Source organism: Euprymna scolopes, chromosome 20 (genome assembly GCF_053919585.1).
Source record: "Euprymna scolopes isolate OS-2025 chromosome 20, ASM5391958v1, whole genome shotgun sequence".
Taxonomy (NCBI): domain Eukaryota; kingdom Metazoa; phylum Mollusca; class Cephalopoda; order Sepiida; family Sepiolidae; genus Euprymna; species Euprymna scolopes.
In genome coordinates this window covers 31,660,302-31,684,068 of record NC_136501.1, presented here as the reverse complement: position 1 = coordinate 31,684,068, position 23,767 = coordinate 31,660,302, and the positions used below count along the sequence as shown (strand labels likewise).

At 30.4% G+C, this 23,767-nt stretch overlaps 1 protein-coding gene across 14 annotated transcripts in view; it reads left to right on the top strand.

Annotated features, from left to right (window-relative positions):
• The window catches only part of LOC145241382 (proto-oncogene vav-like), a 347,285-nt gene that overhangs the window by 238,814 nt on the left and 84,704 nt on the right, over positions 1-23,767 (top strand). For all 14 annotated transcript variants that reach the window (XM_080104292.1, XM_080104290.1, XM_080104285.1 and 11 more), the window contains 3 exons: positions 1,747-1,765; positions 4,227-4,318; positions 8,951-8,996. In XM_080104292.1, the coding sequence (XP_079960418.1) occupies positions 1,747-1,765; positions 4,227-4,318; positions 8,951-8,996 (157 nt within the window). The remainder of the gene's footprint in view (positions 1-1,746; positions 1,766-4,226; positions 4,319-8,950; positions 8,997-23,767) is intronic.

The following is a 23,767-nucleotide window of genomic DNA, read 5'->3' as shown; positions in this document are numbered from 1 at the left end:
ATTAGTGGCAGTTTCCATGAGCTGAAAAGTGCACGCTGTACAAAATTACATTTTATAAAATTAGAGATTTATTTTGATATTGGAGAAGGAACATTTGTTTTCTTTAACTCGGAGAGTTCAGACATGCAGCCTGTTGTGTTCAAGATCCCGATTTCATTTGATTATCTCTTTCTCTTGTGATGATGAGAACCTGTTCGACGACTTATATGGAATAAGGAACATTAAAAAAAAAAACAAGATTATTCATATTTACAACCATGTAATTTATTTAAGCACAAAGAAACATTTATACATTTTTTTATATAACAATACTTAGTTGGATCATAAAAATAGTATGCAGTGTTTATATGGGCATGTGTGTTCATGTGATGGAAATCAAATGTTTTGTATGTACCAAGGTAATTCTTGTTTACAATTTGTTGATCAGTGTTTGTGTTTATGATTAAACAAACAGTAGCTTACCTTAATAAGGTTTGGACTTCACATATAAGAAGGATAGTTTCGATCGAGTCATGTCGCATATATATTTTTGAGGGAGCAACATGTGTTGCATGCTGTCCGTTGTCGTGTCGAGGAGAAAGAAAAAGAAAGAAAAAAAAAAACGGAAAATAGAAGTGAATAAATATTTGAAGATATAAACAACTTGAAGCATAAAAGTTTTTTCCCAAATTTACTGGATTAAGTATTAAATAAACCGAAAAGGGTTGATATGCCATAAAACAAAACAACCAAACCACATTTCTGCATATAGAAACTGAGTATGATAAATTCAGTTAAAAGTCCAGAGTTCAACTTAATTTAAAAAAAAAAAATCTGAAAAATCTTGATAAAGTTCACACTTGTCACAGAATGAAAATATATTTGAAAAATCACATTGATCAAGTAATCATAGGATTTCAAGTGTTCTGCTAGTATATATATATATATATATATATATATATATATATATATATTTGTATAGGATGCAAGTTCAATATTCAACCCAGTTTAAAAAAATAAATAAAAAAAAACAATCTGAAATTTTATCACATTGAAGAATACATCTGTCCTCTTCTAAAAAAAAAAAAAATGAAACCGTTTTAAATTATTTGTGGAAGAATTTTTCTTTTCAATTCAATTTATTTGACATGTTAAAACATTACATGTTACGTTGCCATTAAGAAGGGTGTGAAAAGAGAAAAAAAAAGGAAAGCTAACAAAGAGGGAAGTAGGGGTGCTGTTAATTTAGACAATTGTGAATATAGTTGACCAGCACCTGTTCAACTCTGCGTCTTGAACTGGTACGTTGTTGGTGCAGTGACAATCTCAAGTAGCAGTCTATTCCAGGGAGCTGATATGTGGCTGGAAAATGTGTTTTTGTGTCAGTTTAGCCAAAATCTCTGATGAAAGAGCTTCAGGTCATGTCCTTTCAGTCTATGTTTGGGTGTCGGGATGAAAAGAAGATCCCGAGGGAGATCGTAATGGCCATGAAGGAGGTTATAGGCCAAAATTAGGTCGCCCTCTGAGAGTCAAACCAAACCTTTGGTCTACCAACTCCACAGTTTTGTTAATGAGAATCTAATCTTAACATTTAATACATTTTACTATTTTTTTTTTTTTTTTTTCCTAAATTATAAATATCTGAGGGTTCTAAGTCTATGTTCTCTTTTTAGAATGTTTAATAACTTTACTTTTGCAAACAATTCATTATAACATCAATAGCTTTTGCTCTTCAAAATCTAATATCTTTTTTTTTTTTTTTTTCAGTATTGTTGACTTACAGATGGTAAGTATTTCTATATTCATCATTATATCGTTGCATATATATTTTTTTTTACTCTTGTTCAACCCACAGAAGACATATTGCCACTTGCATGTAAGAGGCTACTATTTCCTCCCATCTTCACAAGGGATTATGTAAGGAGATGAATGAGATGTCTGTTTACATTACATTTAAACTTCTGCATGTCAGTACAGTAAGGGAAGCAGGAATGGAATTCTGAAGTCTAGCAGTCCTAGGAAAGAAGCTATTAGAATAGAAAACTTTCCAGCGTCTAAGGAACATCAACAGTGGAGCGGTAGGATCTTGCTGCTAAACGAGTTTGTTGAGGGTGGGGGTATTAATGTTTGTAGAGGAGGTACAAGTGCAATTAGTTAATTAGAGCACATTTCATTAAAATACTTGTAAAAGAGGTACAGGGATACATTGTGGTGATGGGGCAGAGGTTGGAGCTTGGTTGATAGTGTGGGACCTATTAGATTAGACACGTTTTTGAACTCAGAGTGAGACTAGTGGTATATAGACAAGTTCAAATGTGACAACAATACTTCATGCATGGGCAAATGGTGGCTTTATAGAGATACAGAATACTCGAGAGGGTGTGAGTAATTTTCTGTTTATCATAATTATGTTAAGTTGACAATATTAAATAATTATATTTTGATTTGTCTTTGTTTTTATGTTTTGGTTTCAATAAGTATTAATTTTTATGCTTTTAAACATTTTTATCTATACCTTACAAAAGTTCATCCCATGTAGAGTAGAATAAATGGTCTTGGTCAATTCCTAATATTTTGTGCTCCCATCTACATTTTGAACATGAAGTAAATGATGTTGATAAAGACAATAGTCCAAAGAGATTTAATATATACCATTTACCAATAGTAATACTGTAATATTACAATTATTGGAGGTCATTTTCTAATGTTTCACACATTAGATATTTGCACATTTGTTTTCCCCACATGGTATAGAGCATAGTGGCATCAGCAAATAAACCCATCTTGTATACAATTTTAGCAGTGAAACCATTTCGTCAGTGCTTTATGTAATTAACTGCATTAAGATTTTGTATTTGATGCCATATGTCACTTAGCGCGTCACACATAGAGACAGACATTCTTAGTTCAAACCGCACATGTGGCATAATTATTTTGACTAAAATTTTGTTGTAAAGACAACTTAAACATTTAAAATTACAATAATAGGCAGAGTATTTTTACTTTTGTTTATTTTTTTTCTGAAATCTCCATAACTTATGGAAATAGGACCGTAAAAACTAGTGAATTTATCATTTGATATTTCGTATCGTTCAACATATTTCACTGTATGTATGTGCTACCAAATCAGACCATCTGAAGATACTGGCTTCTTGACCTGAAATACACCAAACATTTTTTTCCTTTCTCTTTGCAAAGAGATTTAGTCTTGCAAAGTCAAGAATAAAAATCAACTTCCTATATAAAACAACTAAACCAAGCCTCATAAATAAATATTTGAAGATATAAAGAACTTGAAGCATTTTCCAAAATTATTGGATACGTCATTAAATAATCTGAAAACGGTTGATATGCCATAAAACAAACCAACGGTCTTCATTCCATTAACATATGTAACTGTAACCAGGTACATAATAACTTTAAACTTGACGAAAAAGTACTTAAAAAGCATATATAGGTATGCATCAGCTTCATTATTTATTATAAAAAATAAAACTTCTAACCTTATAATCGATAACACCTCTACGGCCAAAAACTAAGTAAAAAACAAAAAACAAACTAATTTATCAATTCAAATGCCCCTTAGAAGAATGTCTCTTCAACAATACAAATACTAACAATTACATTGAACACTCTACTAGTACAATGCCTTGAAGACTTACACTGCATTGTTCAGACTCTAGTTTGATATATCATCACCTGAATGAACATGGCTGCCCACATTTCCGGTTTAGACAAATCATGGTGGATAATACAAAAATTATATAGCAATTCTAACATTTTGAGTCTAGACAATCTAAAATAAATAAAATTAATTTGTAACAATATGTTAAAGCACCTAGGTTTGTAATTAACTAAAAAAAAAAAAAAATTAAGCAATTTTGAATATTGTAAATTTTACATTTAACCTTTTTAAATACTGTACATTTTATTTAGCCACATGTTCCTGCATTCGTTATCCACATGTATTAAACAAAAATTATAAATTGCCTCTCAGCTTAAACTTGACAGATATATATAAAAAAAATGCCTAATGACGACCAAAAGAATTCAGTTGAAAGTACCCATGAAAAGAAAAAATAAAGCAAAAAGATACTTACAGACCCTAAATAAAAAGAATAATTAAATAAAGACCCTCTCTATTCTATAATAATGTTTGTTTGAATGAAAACATGCTACTTAAATACACACACATACACACACACATATATATATATAATTGTATATTATTTAATCCATTGTTACAGCCTCAGAATACCTCCTTAAAGGATTATGGCCGACTACAGAAAGATGGAGACTTGAAGGTCCGTTGCCATTCTGATACTAGGGTACGCCCAAGGTAAGAAACAAATCTCTGATTGTCTTTTTTTGTTTCTAATATTAAGAATGTGATCACAAGAAATGTAATGAAAACATTATTTTAAAAAAAAAAAAAAAAAATAGAATTATTACAAATATCCTGCATATTTGTATATTTCAAACAAATGATATTTTGTATTTAAGTTGATGTAAATGATCGAGAGTTGTATTATGCAGAATATTAGGGAAATCTTAAAAGTGTTTGTAAAATTCACACAATCTCATTATCGCTTGTATATCTATAGCAAATCTATCTAAAGAAATGTATGCTTTGTCTCTATTCATCTGGTGCTATCAAACCAGGTTGTCTGAAGATATCGGCTTCTTGACTTAACCATTGATGTTATTGATTTTTACTCCTGTTCCTTTTCAAAGACAAAAACAAATTTTTCTTTACAAGACAACCAAACTAAACACTATAAATATTCAGAGATATAAATACCCTCAAGTATAAAAATGTTTGCCAAAATGATTGAACATGAAAAGGGTTGATATGCCGTAAAACAAAACAACCAAACTAAACACGATGTATAAATAATTGAAGATATAAAAAACTTGAAGCATAAATCCTTTTTCCAAAATCATCGGATTCTGCATTAAATAATCCGAAAAGGTTTTTTTTTTTTTTTTTTTTTTTACAAGGTGGTCACCAGTTATCAAGGCCCGGAAGCCACACGGGGAGAAAAGTTATTGCGTGTACAGTACGTTAGTGTTGAGATTTGATAAAGTGTCTTACTTAAGGGGGCGGTACATCAGGAATTTGTTTATGTTGGACTTGAAGACATCCAGGTGGGGAACAGGCAGACGGAACAGAGTTCCACAGGCGTGCAGTTCTAAGAAAGAAGCTTTGTTCATGGAATCTACATTTTGGTTTTGGCACAGATAAAGAGTGGGGAAAATTTTGACAGTGGTTTCAGCTAGAAGGGTGCTCCTTGTGAAAGATTGGTGGGGGGGGGCAAAGATTGGAGCTCAGACGAGCACTTGCCATAGAAGTAACGATAAAACAAAGACAGGCTCGTAACGTCTCTCTTGTGGCAGAGAGGTTGCAGGGAAGAGAAAAGGGCATCCCCCCCACTAAGCTACAAAGCCTATTTTGTACTCTGTCCATGCAGGATAGGCTGTTTTTAGCAGCTCCTGCCCAAATGTGGCAACAGTACTCCATCCTTGGACATACTTGGCTTTTATATAGATAGAGAATTGCATCAGCAGTGAAATATCTTCTGGAGTGGTAGAAAGATCCTACCATTTTTCCAGTGACCTTGGCAATAAACTTGATGTATGTTCCATTTCAGGTCAGGAGTAAAGGTCAATCCCAGAAGCTTATCAAAACATGGAGCTTCCTCTAGTTGAGAGCCATCCATTTTAATTGATGCCAGATGGGGATCAGAGCGTTGATGATGTAAAGATAGGAGCTTGGTTTTAGATGCATTAAAAGTAACCAGCCACCTCTTCCCCCACTGTACCACGCGCTCGAGATCAGAGGAGAGAGAATCAGAGAGAACTTTGGGTTGATATGTTGTAAAAGAAAACAACCAAATCATTTGTCTCTACTCAGAACCAAAGATCTTAACCTCTTCATGGATATTCCCCAAATATCTAGTATTTTGTTTTTCGACAGATGCACAAGATATCTCAAGAAAATGATTGTTACAAAATGGACTTATGATGTGCCATGAATTTCCTAGCTTGTTGCATCAATCCGATACACACAAGCTGACTCTAGAATTTTATATTTTTGTTAGTGAAAAGATACTGAAAATGTTTTTCCTTTTTTAGTTTCCATTCAGAGCTTTAGTTTTAACAAAAATAAATTAATTGAAGATTGTTACTATATTTTTGATATAAGAGTAGGGTATGATCACCGAAATTTGGAATCTTCTACTTATAGACACTGGCGATTGGAACTAACCAATCAGAAACTAGAATTGCTCCATAAAAATATTGAATCTTTTAGCATTCTGGCACATAATTTTTCATGTCAGCACAAGAACTTTTGCTCTTTGCCTGCAAAATTATAAAGTCTAAAACTTGTACAGAACAGCTACCCATCAAAAACTCTTCATCTCCAGGACTTGTATAGAATAGCTATCCGTCGTAAACTCTTCTGAAATCAAACATGGCTTTCAATTTAAGAAAAATTATACATTTTCCCAAGAATAATCTTAATCACTGCGAAAACTACCATTGTTTGAGATGATATTGGCAACATCACTAGCAATAATCTCCACCATCACCTGAACATAACTGAAGTGACATTCATGTCAACTAAAATGAAATCCATTCATATAAAATAAAGACTCTATTTCAAGTTTGAATTGGATGGATACAATGAGTTATATTCTGTAGTTTTTATTGTAAAATTTCAGCCAAGGTATATTGTTACCACCCAGTTTTTTTTGTTTTTTTTTCCCATTTATTGTTATTTTTAATTTTTTGGACTGGCATCCCAAGCTTTTTATTATCACTGAGCAAAGGGAGCAAGGCTATTTAAAAAGTTAATTGAAATAATGCTACAAAGGCTGGGGAATGCATGCAAAGAGTGCACCTTCGTACTTCCAGTAAAGAGTTGCATTCCAAGTTCCATGACAGTTCTAAAATCCAACAGAGTAACAACAAATAAGATGAGGAAGCCAGTCTGGAAATTATAAATAAAAATTTCTCTACACAAATAAAGAGAAATATATACAAATTAGTGCAAAAGTATTAATATTTCTGCTAAAAAGAGTAGTCCAAAAGTATTAATCCTAACAGAAAGTAATGTTATTTCTACCACGAATGGTGATCCGATGTTCTTGTTGTCCTTACCAAGAGTGGTGGTCCAATGTTCTTGTTGGCCTACCAAAAAGGGTAGTCCGATGTTCTTGTTGGTCTACGAAAACAGATAGTTTAGTATTTTTGTTGTCCTACTAAAAAGGATAGTTTGGTATTTTTGTTGTCCTACCAAAAAGGATAGTTTGGTATTTTTGTTGTCCTACCAAAAAGGATAGTTTGGTATTTTTGTTGTCCTACCAAAAAGGATAGTTTGGTATTTTTGTTGTCCTACCAAAAAGGATAGTTTGGTATTTTTGTTGTCCTACCAAAAAGGATAGTTTGGTATTTTTGTTGTCCTACCAAAAAGGATAGTTTGGTATTTTTGTTGTCCTACCAAAAAGGATAGTTTGGTATTTTTGTTGTCCTACCAAAAAGGATAGTTTGGTATTTTTGTTGTCCTACCAAAAAGGATAGTTTGGTATTTTTGTTGTCCTACCAAAAAGGATAGTTTGGTATTTTTGTTGTCCTACCAAAAAGGATAGTTTGGTATTTTTGTTGTCCTACCAAAAAGGATAGTTTGGTATTTTTGTTGTCCTACCAAAAAGGATAGTTTGGTATTTTTGTTGTCCTACCAAAAAGGATAGTTTGGTATTTTTGTTGTCCTACCAAAAAGGATAGTTTGGTATTTTTGTTGTCCTACCAAAAAGGATAGTTTGGTATTTTTGTTGTCCTACCAAAAAGGATAGTTTGGTATTTTTGTTGTCCTACCAAAAAGGATAGTTTGGTATTTTTGTTGTCCTACCAAAAAGGATAGTTTGGTATTTTTGTTGTCCTACCAAAAAGGATAGTTTGGTATTTTTGTTGTCCTACCAAAAAGGATAGTTTGGTATTTTTGTTGTCCTACCAAAAAGGATAGTTTGGTATTTTTGTTGTCCTACCAAAAAGGATAGTTTGGTATTTTTGTTGTCCTACCAAAAAGGATAGTTTGGTATTTTTGTTGTCCTACCAAAAAGGATAGTTTGGTATTTTTGTTGTCCTACCAAAAAGGATAGTTTGGTATTTTTGTTGTCCTACCAAAAAGGATAGTTTGGTATTTTTGTTGTCCTACCAAAAAGGATAGTTTGGTATTTTTGTTGTCCTACCAAAAAGGATAGTTTGGTATTTTTGTTGTCCTACCAAAAAGGATAGTTTGGTATTTTTGTTGTCCTACCAAAAAGGATAGTTTGGTATTTTTTTTGTCCTACCAAAAAGGATAGTTTGGCATTTTTGTTGTCCTACTAAAAAGGATAGTTTAGTATTTTTGTTGTCCTATCAAAAAAGATAGTTTGGTATTTTTGTTGTCCTACCAAAAAGGATAGTTTTGCCATATTTGTTGGCCTACTAAAAAGGATAGTTTTTGCAATTTTTGTTGCCCTACCAAAAAGAGTGGTTTGATAATGTTGACCTAGAGCAAGAGCAAAACGTGTTGCAATATTTTTGGCATTCTACGAGGGTATGACCACAAAAATATGGGCGATTATATTTATAACCAGGGGGTGGTAAGAAATGAACCAATCAGATGCCAGAATCGCTTTCTATTGAATCTTTTTGAATTCTTAAGTGATACAAATACACTATGTTCTGCTGATCCTGACTGGATTAATTCTTTACCTGGAAAAGCTTCTTTGATTGGATTGATGCTGCCACCCCTTTTTTTTTTTTTACAAGTACATTTTTGCATTACAAGAATGGCACTATAGTATAAATAAATGATGATACATTATAACAACCAAGATGAGGAAAAACATGTGAAATTTGTAAATAATATAAAATTCTGCATCCCTAAAATACAGGTAAATATAAACTTTTTTTTATTCTCCAGGTACATTTTTCTGTTTGACAAAGTGATGCTTATGTGCAAATCACGGGTAAGTGAATATATTTCTCAATTCTTAAACATTTAATTTTTCATTTAACCAAATAAGCAGATTCTTCACAGAACTAATTTTACCTATGTGACAATTTCAGTTTTAATAGCAGTGAACATATTTTTTATGTTTTTTTTTTTTTAATTTTTTTATACATAATTTTGATCCCCCACCAAAAATTGTATAAATTGTCAGGTTATACCAAAGTAGTTGGCTTCAAATGACATTCTTCAGAGTTCTGTTTTTTTTTTTTTTTTCTTGAATTGATTTCTAGAATGACATCCTAATGAGTACAAAAAAAAAAAAAATTTGAGTACAAACAACATAGAACAATAATGCAATCTACTCTACACAAAACAAACTGATTCAAATCTTTCGGGTCAAGTACTTCCTCTTTTCTTTGAACAGCGTCAAAATAGAACTTTGGGGTATTTTTTTTTTTTTATTGCTATAGACAACAAACCGAAAAAGTAGTCAAGAAACAATTATCTTTTTGTTTTTAACAATTAAATGTTACCAAAGGCAAGATAAGTTATTCTTCTCGTCACCCGGATAAGTTTTAACTTATCTTAAAGTGTCTATTAATTTTGAAATGTAGGTAATACTGAGCATTTAAGTTAAACTAACAACAACATGGCCGACATGAGGCTGTCATATTTAAAATCTTGACAATCACTCAAAATTTAAAAATAAAATACTGATATAAATCTATCCAATGAATGTCATTGGTTTAAAATAAGTTAAAACACCAAAAACTTATTGAAGTAGGTAGAAGCGGAAGTTGCCTTTGGTAACAGTTGTTTGTTACATATTTGTTTTTTAAACACTGTTTTGGTTTGCTGTCTATAGTAATGACCAACCTTTTTAGTTTTAGCATTTGGAATGACGTTACTTAAACTTGTTACTTTTTATGTTGTTGCAATTATCCACTTTTTTAAGAGAAGCAATTTCATGTTGACTGGCACCAACATTTTAGTTGTGTGATACTGTTATCTCTTTTATAATATCCACATAATAAACACATTGATGCTTGTGCATTATAATGTGATATAAAAAAATATATATTTTAAGTAAAAACACTATTATATATTGACATGGCATGTTGAAATTAGTGAAAAATAAAGAAATTACGAAAATTGGTTGAAAATATATGCCAGAATTATTTTTTGCAAAAATAAAGCATCACTATTATTGTATATTCTCAACCTGCCATTTTCTAGTTTGAATTACAAAAGTTCACTATAAACAAGGGAAATAAGTCAGTTTGTCATTGAATTTGCTACATTAGAAGAAACGAATTCCGAATAATTCAAGAAAAACTAACATTCATTGAATAATGCAATTTTAGAGATGGCGGGATGAAGGAGAATAACAAATACAAGATGAATGATGAGAGAAACGGAACAAAGTAAATAATTGATGCAAAGAATTGATTATGGTATGACAAAAGAGTTTCATAAATATTTGTAATTTCGAAATATTTATGAAACTATTTTGAATTCATAATTCATACTATGAACCCCTTCCCCGAACTAAAAGAAATGAATTTGTCATTGAATTAACTACATTAAAAGAAATGAATTTTAGTTTTTCTTGGAATTATTTTTCTACTCAATTATTTCTCAGAATTTTTCGGAATTTTTACTGATTTCAACATGACATAATTACATGTTGTTTTGACTTCAAAATGCATTTTTTTTATATCCTATTATTATTATGTAAAAGCACCAACGCATCCATAAGCAATAAGTTATGTTCATTTTACGTCAGCTATTTTTATTTTAATTTATAATTGTTGACTTATTTTTCATTCAACTATTTACAATTAATGGTAAAAAGGCAAAATGGAAAATCAATTTTAACATAATTTAGTGAGCTTATAAAAAAATCTTATAATTTTGAATCTAACGCTTTACTGAATACCTTCTAAAATTTGTATTTCTGTTTTGTACTTTTTATCATAATTTTTTTTTTGTCTTGAGGATATAATTTATATACCGTATACATTTTAAGACATAAAAATAATAATTAAAAAGGCCTTATCTTAGTGTTAAAATAAGCTGCTTTCAATTATTATTGTTATAAATTTTTCTCTGAATGGATATAGAGACCTTTGTGCAAGATCTGCTCACTTGGTTCAGCTCTATTCTGATTCTGAGAGGTTTTAAAAATTTTTTATGTTATATATATATATTAAGAGGCTGTTATCTTGCTTGTCACCATGCACACATTTCACCTGTATATGAATGTTTTAGTCGGTGGAAAGAAGACGTTTTTCTGTCTCAAGAGTTCAAAAAGGTCTCGCAGATCCCCATTACTGTTTTACTAATCTTACTTTTCCTCTGCTAATGAATCCTTTCCTCTCACTGTTGGTGCTCCTGGCTCTGGCCGTGGCATCTATAGTGTCACTATTTTCACATCAGAAGAGTTTCATAAATATTTGGAAATTTAATAATGTAAAGGGTGGATGATAAAAAGAAATAGTGAGAGGAGGTAAATGACGTGAATAATTAAAGGAGAGAAAGGATGATGGAGAGGGGGGGGTCTATTGTAGAAGAACCATGTCATCACTCTCAACAACTGCCTACCCCAATGCTGTTTGACGTGGTTTTTTATTCATCTTGATTTCTTCTTTTGACCATGTCATTGTCTCTCACATTGGCAATTGTCTAGAGTGCAAGCACTGGCTTACAAGTTTAAAAAAAAAAAAGATCATGCCAAATCACCAGAGAAAGCAACTCTGTACATTGTGTATAAATAAGTTGTGCTCTAAGGATGTGTGATAAGGACTCACAAACATTGATGATAATCGTTTGTCAAGCCATATTGGTCAGTTCATCTTCTCATCTACTAAAGCTCTATCTGCTCTGATTAATAGAAACTGACTACTTTTGCGTTTTTCTTGTTAGATGGGGGTGGTTGGTTATCCAAAAACTGACCACAAGGCATCTCTCTGAAGAGTTCAAAGACCCCCTCCCCTTCCCCTATCTATTTACTAATCTCACTTCCTACACTTTTATTCTGTGAATGAATCATTTTCTCCTATTGTTCGTGGTCTTGGCTCCGGTGGGAGATGGATGGGGGGGGGTTCATAGTATGAATTATGTATTCAAAATAGTTTCATAAATATTTTGAAATTACAAATATTCATGAAACTCTTTTGTCATGACATAATCAATTTTATCTCTACCAATTTTTTACTTTATTCCGTTTCTCGTATCATTCATCTTGTATTTGTTATTCTCCTTTGTCCTACCATCTCTAAACCATTCTTGTACATGTGAAAGTAGGCACAGTGACAAGCAAGTAGTACTATTTAATAATATATATCACAAATACTGACCCAGCAGGTCTAATTAAAAAAAAAATTAAAGAAATCTATAGAAAATGTAACTTAAAATAAATTTCCAGTATTATATTTTTCATTTTCAGTAATTTTACATAATTTACGTATCTTGTTTTTATTATAAAATAAAATGAATATTCAAATTAATAGATATACATGAACAAAGAAATATATTTTTAAAATTAAAACCTTTGAAAAAAATATTTCGAGATAAGTTTTCCTTTCTTAAATCTTGTTCATTAAGATAGAATTTGTTAAATATTTGCAATTAGATTGTTTCTTCATTACAAAAGTTTTGTAGTAATATAATAATAGAATTATTTTCAGTGGCTTTCATATTGTTTCCTACCAAAAAAAAAAAAATGTGATTATTGTAGATAAAAATTATTTTAATACTATTTTTTCCAAAGGTTAATTATTATTTGAAAAAATAGTTAAATTTTTTTTTTATTTTTTTAAATATTAAGAAAAGAATTTGGGACTTTAACAGTTGATTGCAAGTTTTATGCTCTTTAAATCTGTAAGAAATCAATTCAACTTAAAATCACCTATGAAAAATATTTAAACGTTTTAAAGTGATTTTATGAATATGTCTGCATATCTTTGCACTCGTGTTATAAATGAAAAAATGAAAATGAGATTCTATTTTTGTTGAATTGCACATTAGCACTATAGAAATACCTAGAAAATTAGACTTTAGAGTGCTGCTTTACCATATAAATATAACGTAAAATGATCACTCACTTTCAGGCCAGAAAGCTTTTTGACCACACATAATAGGAGAGTGAATAACTTTTTTTAAGAAAAAAAAAAAATGTATTTAAAGCAAGTTTCAAAAGTAAAAGTCTGTCCTTTGATCCTCGTTTATGCATGTTTTTAAGCATGCCATGATCTTTAGTTGATGGGTGTATGCTAACTATATATACTGCTATGAAATAAAAAGGGTTTGATGTTTCATACTGTTAGCAATTTTATTCAACAAACACTGTGAAAACCACAAAGAAAGAAATAGATAACATTTAAAAACAAGACATACGAAAAGTAGGGGATATATGGACAAATTCAAAAGAATGGATTAGTATAATAACCATGTGCTTCTTTGTTAGCAGCAGTAAGAATAAGGGGGGTGTTATCTGTCCTTTGATCCTATCCCTATTTTATGTTAGAGTTGAAAACCTGCAGTAAATAAAAGGTAGCAAAAATTCATAAAATAGGGTTATTTCCTCCAACAATTTGATTTGAAAATCATAGGTTGGAAGAACCCTGGTGTGTTTGTGGTATTATTGTGAATGAGAAATCTATCTAGGATTGGCGTAGACAAATCAAAGGTACAGTGATGATGACAATGGCCATAACCTTCTCCTCTCAATTTTTGATTGGCCTTGTCTAATTTTGTTTTGTTGATTTTCTTTGGCAAAATAAAATATATAAATTAAGTTATTGAAACTATTCCAATAACTAGCTAATTATGTGGAATGCACAAATATATATATATATATATATATATATATATATATATATAAAATGTATAACTTGCTAAAAAGTTAGTTTAGTGACTGGTACATTCATGAAGGCAGTTTATGCAGGTTTTGAAGCCCCCATGCATAAGTATGTATAGATTTAAATGGCAAAGTACAAAACAAAATAGTTAGTTGTTTTGTTCTATCTGTGGTCAGGAAGGGGTTGATCATTTTACGTTAAATTTATATAGTAAATCACCCCCAATATAAAATATTTTTTCACTTTTCCAGATATTTTTGGGGTGTTGATATGTAATCATAAAGAAAAAAAGATAGACTCTCATTTTTATTTTTCCATTGACAGTGTAGGGTTTGGGGGTTAAAAAAAAAAATGTCGCGTTTCTGTTATACTGTATAAGCGAACAAGTCTGTATGGTTGTTTGTTACTTGTTCACATCTGATAGATTTTCAGTGATTTTTTTTCTTCTCTTCACCCACCCCCCTTCCTTTTTATTTTTTTATTTTTAGCATTACATTGTAAGATGGTCATACTGTATTTGCAGGATGTTGTCACAAAGATGTCGTCCTACTGTTTGTCCTTGAGGTATCAGATGTCTCCCCTCGATATCTTCCTCTTTTGCAAATCCAAATAGTTGCAATCAGTATTTTGCAGTTTGTAGACTTCTTTGAACCCAAACCTCTTCGAAACATCACATTCTCTGTATATTTTACTGGATATAGACTAGACTTTACAGTGCTTGTGTAAAATGGTGATCTTCTAAACTAACACATTTCAGGTCAAAACGTTATTACATACTTGGGTACCATGTCGAAGTTAGTATAAATTTAAGTTTTGAAAAATGATCCAGTAGAAAATCTGCTAACTGTATTTTTAACCAAAAATCATCCATAATTACATTCTAAGATTTTCTGTAGAAAAATTGCTAACCTTTAAGTCGAGGGTTGTCTCCCTTGATTTTTTTCATGATGAAAACTCTTCCACATTAAAACCTGCTATAAAGCACAATAATTTGATAGCTTTTATTTTTACTTGTAATTATGTTTTTATATTGGATCATTTCTCATAATGTTCTGTATTTGTACTCATTTTGACATGACACGTAAGTACATAATCTTTTCACCTGAAATGCGTTGTTCTAAAAGATAACCAATCTACATAAGCACCGAATTTAGCACTGCAATTTACATCTATCCTTTTTTTTTTTTAAAACCACAATAATTTAAGATGAAGAATAAAACCAGGAGGACCCTCCCCCTCTCAGTAATATTTTCTTTATTCACTTCTCACCAATATCATTGTAGTGTTGCCTTTTTAGAGGTTTAGACCCTCTTCACCTTCACGAGCCTGAAGGAAGCCAAACTTGATTAATTATCTATATTATGCAAAAACTGATAATTTTGTTTGCACTTTGGATATTTTAGGTAGTAGTGATGAAATAGATGTAATGAGATTAGAAGTGGTGGGAGGAGGGTGTAAAAGAGGAGGAAGGAATGGAAAAAGGAATAAAAGTATTAGGTTGGTGCAAAAATAACGCCGCTTTTTGACGTTCAACTTCATGTCAAAAAAACATTATTTTTGCACCGACCTAATAGTTGTAGTAGCAGCATCATAAAAGGGTGATGTGAATAAATAAATGACATAAATAAAGAAGAAATAAAACTTAAAAAATTTCTGAATATTATAAAGTGGTAATATAGGGCTACAAACTAGGATCCTCATTCATTACCAGGTGTCTCTTTGAGTTTGTTATGAATTTTTAGAAGAAAAAAAGATAAAGTTCTGAATAGATAAGCTTTGTTTTTTTCAGGAACTAAAATTAATGCTTGATGGGTCTTGGCCATATTAAAGTTTTTTTTGTTTTTTTTCTTTTTGAAGATGTTTGAAGATAACTGCCTCTTCACATATGTCGTTTCAGTTAGATACAAAGCCACTCTATACAACATTGGCTAACTAAGATGGCATCTTTGACTTTTTTTAAAAAGAATTTTAGACCATTTTTTAACATTAAGATATGACAATGGTTCTCAACTCACACTGTTCAGATTTACAAATATAGCAGAGCGCAACTTTTAAGATAACTAGATGTAAGTCTACTTAAACTTCCACAATTTATGGCCACTATTTTTAAGTCTATTTACTTCAAATTTTAATCGAGCCTTTAAAGATATGTTTTTTACTCTCTGGTAACATTAGAAAATGAGCATTCTTGAATAAGATTTTTTAAAATATATATTTTGATAGTGAAATAATTGTGAACCACAAGGTTATATCAAATTGACTTTTTTTAGTTCCTTTCTCACACCATTACAACAATATATATTAGGATATTTGAAAACGAGGCTACATTAAAGGGAGGTCACTTTCATATTTTTGTCCAGGGTTGTCAGATTGGCATTTTTGAAGCCAAATTTTGTGAATTTAGCCTTTTTTGAAGCAGTTTCGCCTTCAAAAATTGTATTTACACTTTTTCAAAGTATAACATATAGACTAACTGAAGAAGCAACAAGCAGAATATTATATAGATTGAATCATTGAATTTTGTGTTCAATGTGATCTGGCCATTTTTATGATCTTTGATTGATTCAGAATACAAGTTGGAACTCACAGGGCTACCTGGCATTGCTCTTGGCCATAAAAAAAACTGAATAGAAGATGTTAAATAGTTTCTCCAACTTTTCTAAGTTTCTACCATCACACACTAGAAGAGAAATTCCTTTTTTTTTTTTTATGTGAGGAGTAAAAGAAATAAAAACTTAGAAAGCCTTCAGAGCACTACTGAAAGAACCAAATAAAATTAATGATGTTTCTCCTCTCCCATTCTTTGTAGAGAAATGATAATAGTTAAGAAATGATAAATTAAATCCGTAATTAACATTTTTAAATTTAAAAAAATACTGACTCATTTCATGGTCTGTATTAATATATAACATCATGTTTATTTCTTGATAACATTGAATGATACATAGGGCCATTTGACGCCCAAAGAATGAATTTTTTTCCCCCTGATTTTTAGATATTTTTCCGGGGTTACTGATCTAAAAAAAAAAAAAAAAAATGACTAATTTAAAAATTTTAGCTTGCCATACAGATAATTGCTTTTTACATGATAAATTATGTTGAGAATCTTTGATTTATTTGATTGACTTTGTTGTAAAAAGACTAGTATCCTGATTCAACAGATTGGTCTCATTCAATTATAATTAGTTATTTTTGTGCTCTTCACAATGCTTGAAAACAATTTGCTGTTATTATTAATGTAGTAGTGGTCGTAGTAATAATTTATTGAGGCTTCTACTAAAAAAACATTAATCAATTATCGCTTAATGCTTTGGTCATTCATTTATAAAATTATAGCAAGATGACCAGATTATCGTGAACCCCTTGTTTTTAAATTAGTCAGTATTATCAAAGCAAATTCAGTTATTTATAAATGAAGTTATTTCTTCCCTACTTCTGTGGAACCCTACTATCCATTCTACAAGTAGAATGCTCACATTCCTAGATGTCATTGCAAAGGATGCCAATGTTGAGAGGCGGGATCTGGAAGTAGTAATGGGGGGACTGAGATATCTGATGTGAGCGTGTGAACTCCATCTTAACTACGGTTTAAAGATAACGATGAAACTAGTATTTCCCAACCATTTTTTTTTTATGGGTATTGTATAGTGTTTTTTTTTTTTATTTTATTTTAAATTCTTGACTTCTGGTAAAATTATTTTGGGGAAAGTTTTAATATTTATTCAAATATTAGCACTGTGCGACTATTTCTTACACACTAATATATGTATGTAATGACAATAAAGACGATTGCTTGGCACATCATTGTCCTATGACATGGCAATTGAAAAAAACTGATCATATTGTAATGTTACTCACGTTTCCATATGGGACCCAACATGTTGTATGCAATCTACTTTACAAAGGATTAAGACAAGGAATAACTCCAACTCTTTTTTTTTTTTTTTAATTTTTTTTTTTTTATTGTAACATTTAATTCTGGGTACTTTTCTGAATAAACTGATTGTGCACCTTCTCTGACTTATGTCCTCTTGAACGTCATCTATATATCTAACATGCTCCTCTGTTATACACATTCTTCTTATAGTTGTTTTCTTTATCCTTATGGTAACGTCGTTTCACATTTTGTATGCATTTGCATATGTGTGTGCACGCGCTTTTACAATATGAGAACATTGTTGCACATATTTCAGTTTTAGTTTCTAATTGGATTATTCAGATTACGATTCTCATTGTGATTATTGGAAGTTTTGTCTGATATAACATCCCACCTTCTTCAGGTGCATATCTTTTTCAACATTAACATATGACTGCCACATTTTCATCATTACATGGATCATATGTGTATATATTTTCATAAAGAGCAGAGCACATTTTCTTTCTCGCTCATGACCAATCAACACCCTAAATCAAATAGTCTTTCTATACATACGTATTCTTTGTACCATCACCTCTTTCATTGTTGCCGCCACATTTGATCCATGACTGTGATCGTTTAGTATTGTTGATTTTCTTGTCCTTCAAACTTAGATGAAATAAACTATTCATGTATGGAAATGCAAGGACATTTTGCTGAGTTTTCAAGGTTTTATTGGAGAGAGAATTCATGTAGAGGGAGATAGACTAATATGACCAATTATTTACTTAATTTTCTAACTTGAGAATTGAGAGACACAACAGGCAAACATTGAGGTGACATTCACTCGAGGTTATTCACATTATCAGACATCATCCACGCAGCTTGGCTTCCCAGAGGGAATGGATTTGAAATGTTTGTTTCTTACGCTCAAAAATGCGACGTCATCCATTTTGTAACTGTTTGACAATATGCTTTGTCTAGGGAGTCGTCCTGACATGCACTAAAGGTGACCCTTGTCAAAATTCACACTAGATTACTTAATTGCTACTTACTGGCAATAGTCCCAATAAATATCAATTCATTGGTTAAAAGTGTGAGTCAAATATCAGTTGTAAATTCCAGTCTTTTAGAGGTTGAAAATTCAACCTTTATTACAAGCGATAATAACTGAGAATGATTTAAAAAAGAAGAAAAAAAAGAACTTTAAAGAATACCACCTGGTCATGGTTAATTGATAAAGAACAATTTATCTCTGTAGATTAAATAAACGATTCTGTTGAAAAATTCTGTACAAGTTCCTGAGTTTGACGAAGCTTTATCAAATGTGCACTTGAAGAAGGTCGGGAGGGTTCATCAGTTGAAACTTACTGAGTATAGCAAATAAGAAGAGACTAGTTGTTCAAATCTAAATCATACAAATTAGCGACCATTATCTCAAAATTCTGAAACCTCATTTGTAATCAATGACAATGTTTTTATATTTGATAGCATTTTGGAGGAAGTAATTGGATGTTTAAAAATGAAGTAATTCCTGGGGGGAAAAATCCTTTTTTCTTCAAGTTAAAATGTAAATGACAAATCAAGGAAGTTAATACAATTTTGTTCAATGCTTCTTTGTATTTTTAGATATTATTATTAAATATTATAAAGGGGTTTAAGATCTTTTTAAAGCAATAGTTACTGACTGTATAAGTAATCTTGGAAAATAATGCATATGGTTTTAATGGGGTACTTATATGAACATAGCTTCCAAATTTTCATTTGTTCTCAGATAAATAATCTCTCGTTCAAGTTTAAAGAAATTTATTCATTCTCAACACAAATATATTTATATTCCAAATCGCTGCATTTTTTCGGCTGCTGTTATCATATCAGGCTGTCTGAAGATTCTGGCTTCCTGACCTAAAATACACTAATGTTATTGATTTTTTTCTTTGTAAAACTCAATCCGTTTCTGCAAAGCCAAAAAACAAACACAATTTTCCTGTACAAACCAAACCAAAACACCATAAATAAATATTTGAAAATTTGAAGAACTTGAAGCATAAAACATTTTTTTGAAAATTATTAGATTCAGCAATAATCAAAAAAAAAAAGTTGATATGCTAGAAAACAAAGCAACCAAATAATTAGTGGATTTAGCATTTAATAACTGGAAAATTGTTATGTTTAAAAAAAAAAAAAAGATTAAAAAGTAAAATAAATAAATATTTGCATCTATAAATAAATATATGAAAATATAAACAATTTGAAACACAAATTAAAAAAAAATTACTGGATTTAGCATTTAATAACCCAAAAAGTGTTGATATGTTTAAAAAAATAAAATCATAAATAAATATTTGCATCTATAAAGAACTTGAAACAAAAACCTTTTCCAGAATTACTGGATTCAACATTAAATAACTCAAAAAAGGGTTCATATGCCATAAAATCAAACCTTTGCATTTTTACACAAATGAAAGAATGTTCTTCAGAGAATTGTATATAATTACTTTGAATTATAAATAAGAATTAACTGATTTGGCAAGTTATAAATTAGCATTCAAATTCACAATACTGTAATATTTTGTGAACTAAAAAGACAGTAGTATGCAGGGTTTTACTCATTATGTATGACAAATGACTCCTGCTGAGTCTCTATTCATGTAATAATTAGGCATATCACTGAAGCAACCTGGAATTTTTATGTCAAAAACCACAAAAAGCAACCAATTTTAATTTAGACAGGCTGGTATGCCATTCTTTTTTCATTAAAAATCATTGTAAAAAAAAAAAAAAAAATTGTATTTTTAAATAATTTGTTGATATATTTACTTTTCATTGTCATTGCTTTTGGTAAATATTTATTAAAAAGGCACTTAATTATAAAAGAAAACGAGGACATTTACAATTAAACAAAAAACAATGTCTTTTTCTTATGTTTTATTCATATTTTAAAATATATATATTCTCCCTAAGAATATTTTACTTGCTTTTTACAAAGATTTTTACTGTAGGGGAAAAAAAGTCCCCCCCACCCCCCTTCTCCCCTAAAAGAAAAAAACACACCCAGCAAAACCATTTATCACACAAAATATCAGCAATAGCAGTTATTGTGCTGAGACATGAATTTGTTGTGCCTTAATTTCTCATACATAGTAAAACCAGTTGTATACCTTGTATATCAGTGCAGACCATGTACAAGAGTCATTCCAAAAGTAAGGCTACCTATTTTATAATTCAAAAACTAAAACGTTGAAAATCTATGAAAACAGGAGTGGTACCATTAAAACGAGCAACCTGTTGTGCTCCAGAATTTATTTATCTACATAGTCGCCACTATTCTCAATGCACTTTTGCCAGTGATGAACGATGGCTCAGCCATAAAGGTCTGGAGCATGCTTTGTCACTGACATCACTATCATCACTCTGAGATCAAAAAACACCTCTCCTAACTGTGCTTGCATCAACGTTCAACAGACACTGGTGAATGTTGATTGGTTCAATTTTTTGTGCATGGTGAAATTCAATGATGCATATGTGCTTCTGCTGTACGTCCATGACGGGTTGCTTTCTTAGAGTCTCACACAGTCAGTGTCTGTAACGGAGAGGTGAAACAAATTCAGTCCATTATCACAATGCAATTTTCAATCTCCCTGATCTACTTGAGCGGAATTAAAAAATAGGAGGCATTACTTTTGGAACACCCCTTGTATAAAAACACACATGATTTTTGTACAAAAGACGATCATTAGACCATAACACAGTGATCATATTCTACATTGAATCAACAACCTATATTGTGTGAGCATTACCTCTGGAATTAACCACTCTGACAGTATAAACAAAGCAATTTATTTACTTATAGCAACTTATATGTATTTATTTATTTTTCTATATTTTAGTATTTCATTTATCCAATGAAAAATATTTTGGCTTCTTTCTTTAATTTCTTTCTACCAAAAACAAAAATCCATTTTTATTTTCTCCACTATTTGATATTGTGGGGAGAGCATTTATATCTTGAAAGCCTTAGCTTCATGGTATATAGTCTTTCTTCACATACTTTTAAAACTAGTCAATACACTGTATATATTCCTACTCTCCAACACTCCTTATATATATATCTTGTAGAACCTTCAGCATAATACCCTGCTTTATTGTAAGTTTTTTTTCTTCAACTCTAAAATTTTTAATTTCTCTTTATTTATTATTATTAACTAATTTTCATGATAACAATGAAAACTAAAGGTTGGAATTTATTTTATTTTTATGTTGTTTTTTAACTATATTTTCTTTATTTACAATATTTTTCATTAAGAAAATAAATGTACACGGTTTTAATTGAGTTTCCTTCTGATTCTGTTTGTTTTTAATAATGTGTAAGTATTTCTTTAGATTCTTGCAAAGTCTCATTTATGAAATGAGTTTTTATATGATAACTTATTTTAAGTTTTTTTTATTTGATATATTATTTTTTGTAAGAAATAAAATGACTTTTTTTCTTTTTTTTTTTTTTTAAATATCTATGAAATGAAATATTAAAATTTTAAATTTAAGAAAGCCAGAACGATATGTGTGTGTGTGTGTGTTTTAATATTTACCTTTAACGACATGAAGCCAGCTTTTCTTTTTATTGTTTTTTCTATAACTCAGAACAGAATGAGTAAAAACACTGAATTGCAAAATTTAGTACAAAAAAATAGATTTAAATAATAAAAAAAAAATGAATTAAAATCTTTTTTTGTTTGTTGCATGAAAAAGTTACAGTGATCCTTTGTTTTACTTTTCTTTTAATGTGTTTTATTTTTGTGGTAACATGGTGTTTGATCCTATATTTATTTATTTATTTTTTAATTCTGCTGTCAACGCCACCCAATTAATTACTTGGATACACCAACTAAACATAGTATTTAAATAGCAGTTAAAAACAAACACTTTGAGTGCAAGCAGCCAGTTTTGAGGACCACTAATGTTTGTGGGTGAAACTTGAGCAGCTTAGCTGACTGTATGAAATGGCTCCATGGATACTATCACAGACTCTGACAAAAGCTGTGTCAGGTTCAAATCCGATTATATCTATACTGTTCAATTATACACTAATACTATTGGGGAAGGTATGAACCCACAATTTCTCCCCTTAATGTTTCTCCAATAATACATTGCATTCACTAATCATATGCAGTTTAATATAAGTATTGTTTCAGCATTATGTGATCTATGAAGGGGTTGATGTACCATCAAACAAACCAAATCATTATTGTAATTTGAACCACCTGTTTAGAAATCTAGTTGTCTGATTACAAAGCCTAAGAACTCATTTCAACGGGTCTTTATTTTTTTTTATATATTTTTATTTATCTTACAAATCTGTTGGTATTTTTTTCTTTTTCTAATTAAAAAATGATGCCCAGGAGCTTGTTGTTCAAAGAAATGTATAAATATTTTCTATATTTTGTGCATGGCTACTATTTTATCCTTTTTTATCCAAGGAATTTTTTCAAAGTGAAGAATAAAATTTCAATCACAAATAACACATGAACAAAATCAATGATCTGAATATCATACTTAATCAATTGTTTTTATTTTTAATTTATTTTTCCAAGTAAATTTCCTAAGAATATTATTCCTGGTGCTTCAAGATCAGTATGTCTGAAGATATTGGCTTCCTGACTAAATGCACCAAACATTGATATTATTGTTTTTTTTTTTTCCCTTTTCAACCATATTCTGCAAAGTAACTAGTAGCTAATTTCCATACTTGAACCAGTGTTGTAAATCTTTGGTTATTTTTGTTATTTCTCCAAAATAACCAGAAGATACTGGAGTCGGCTGTAGAAATTAATCTATACCAGTATTTTTTTTTTTTTTATGTCAACTATTACATCAACTAAATATGCTATATATTATTAGTTACATATATTCATAGCAAACAATAGTTTCAATTTTCTCTCTTGTAATTATTTTTTTTTATTTATTTTTTTACTATATACTTTTTAAACTGGTTAGATTTTGCCAAAACTTTGCAGTTGCTTTAAGATATGCTCAGGAATGAGATTTCACATGAACTTAAGAAACAAACAT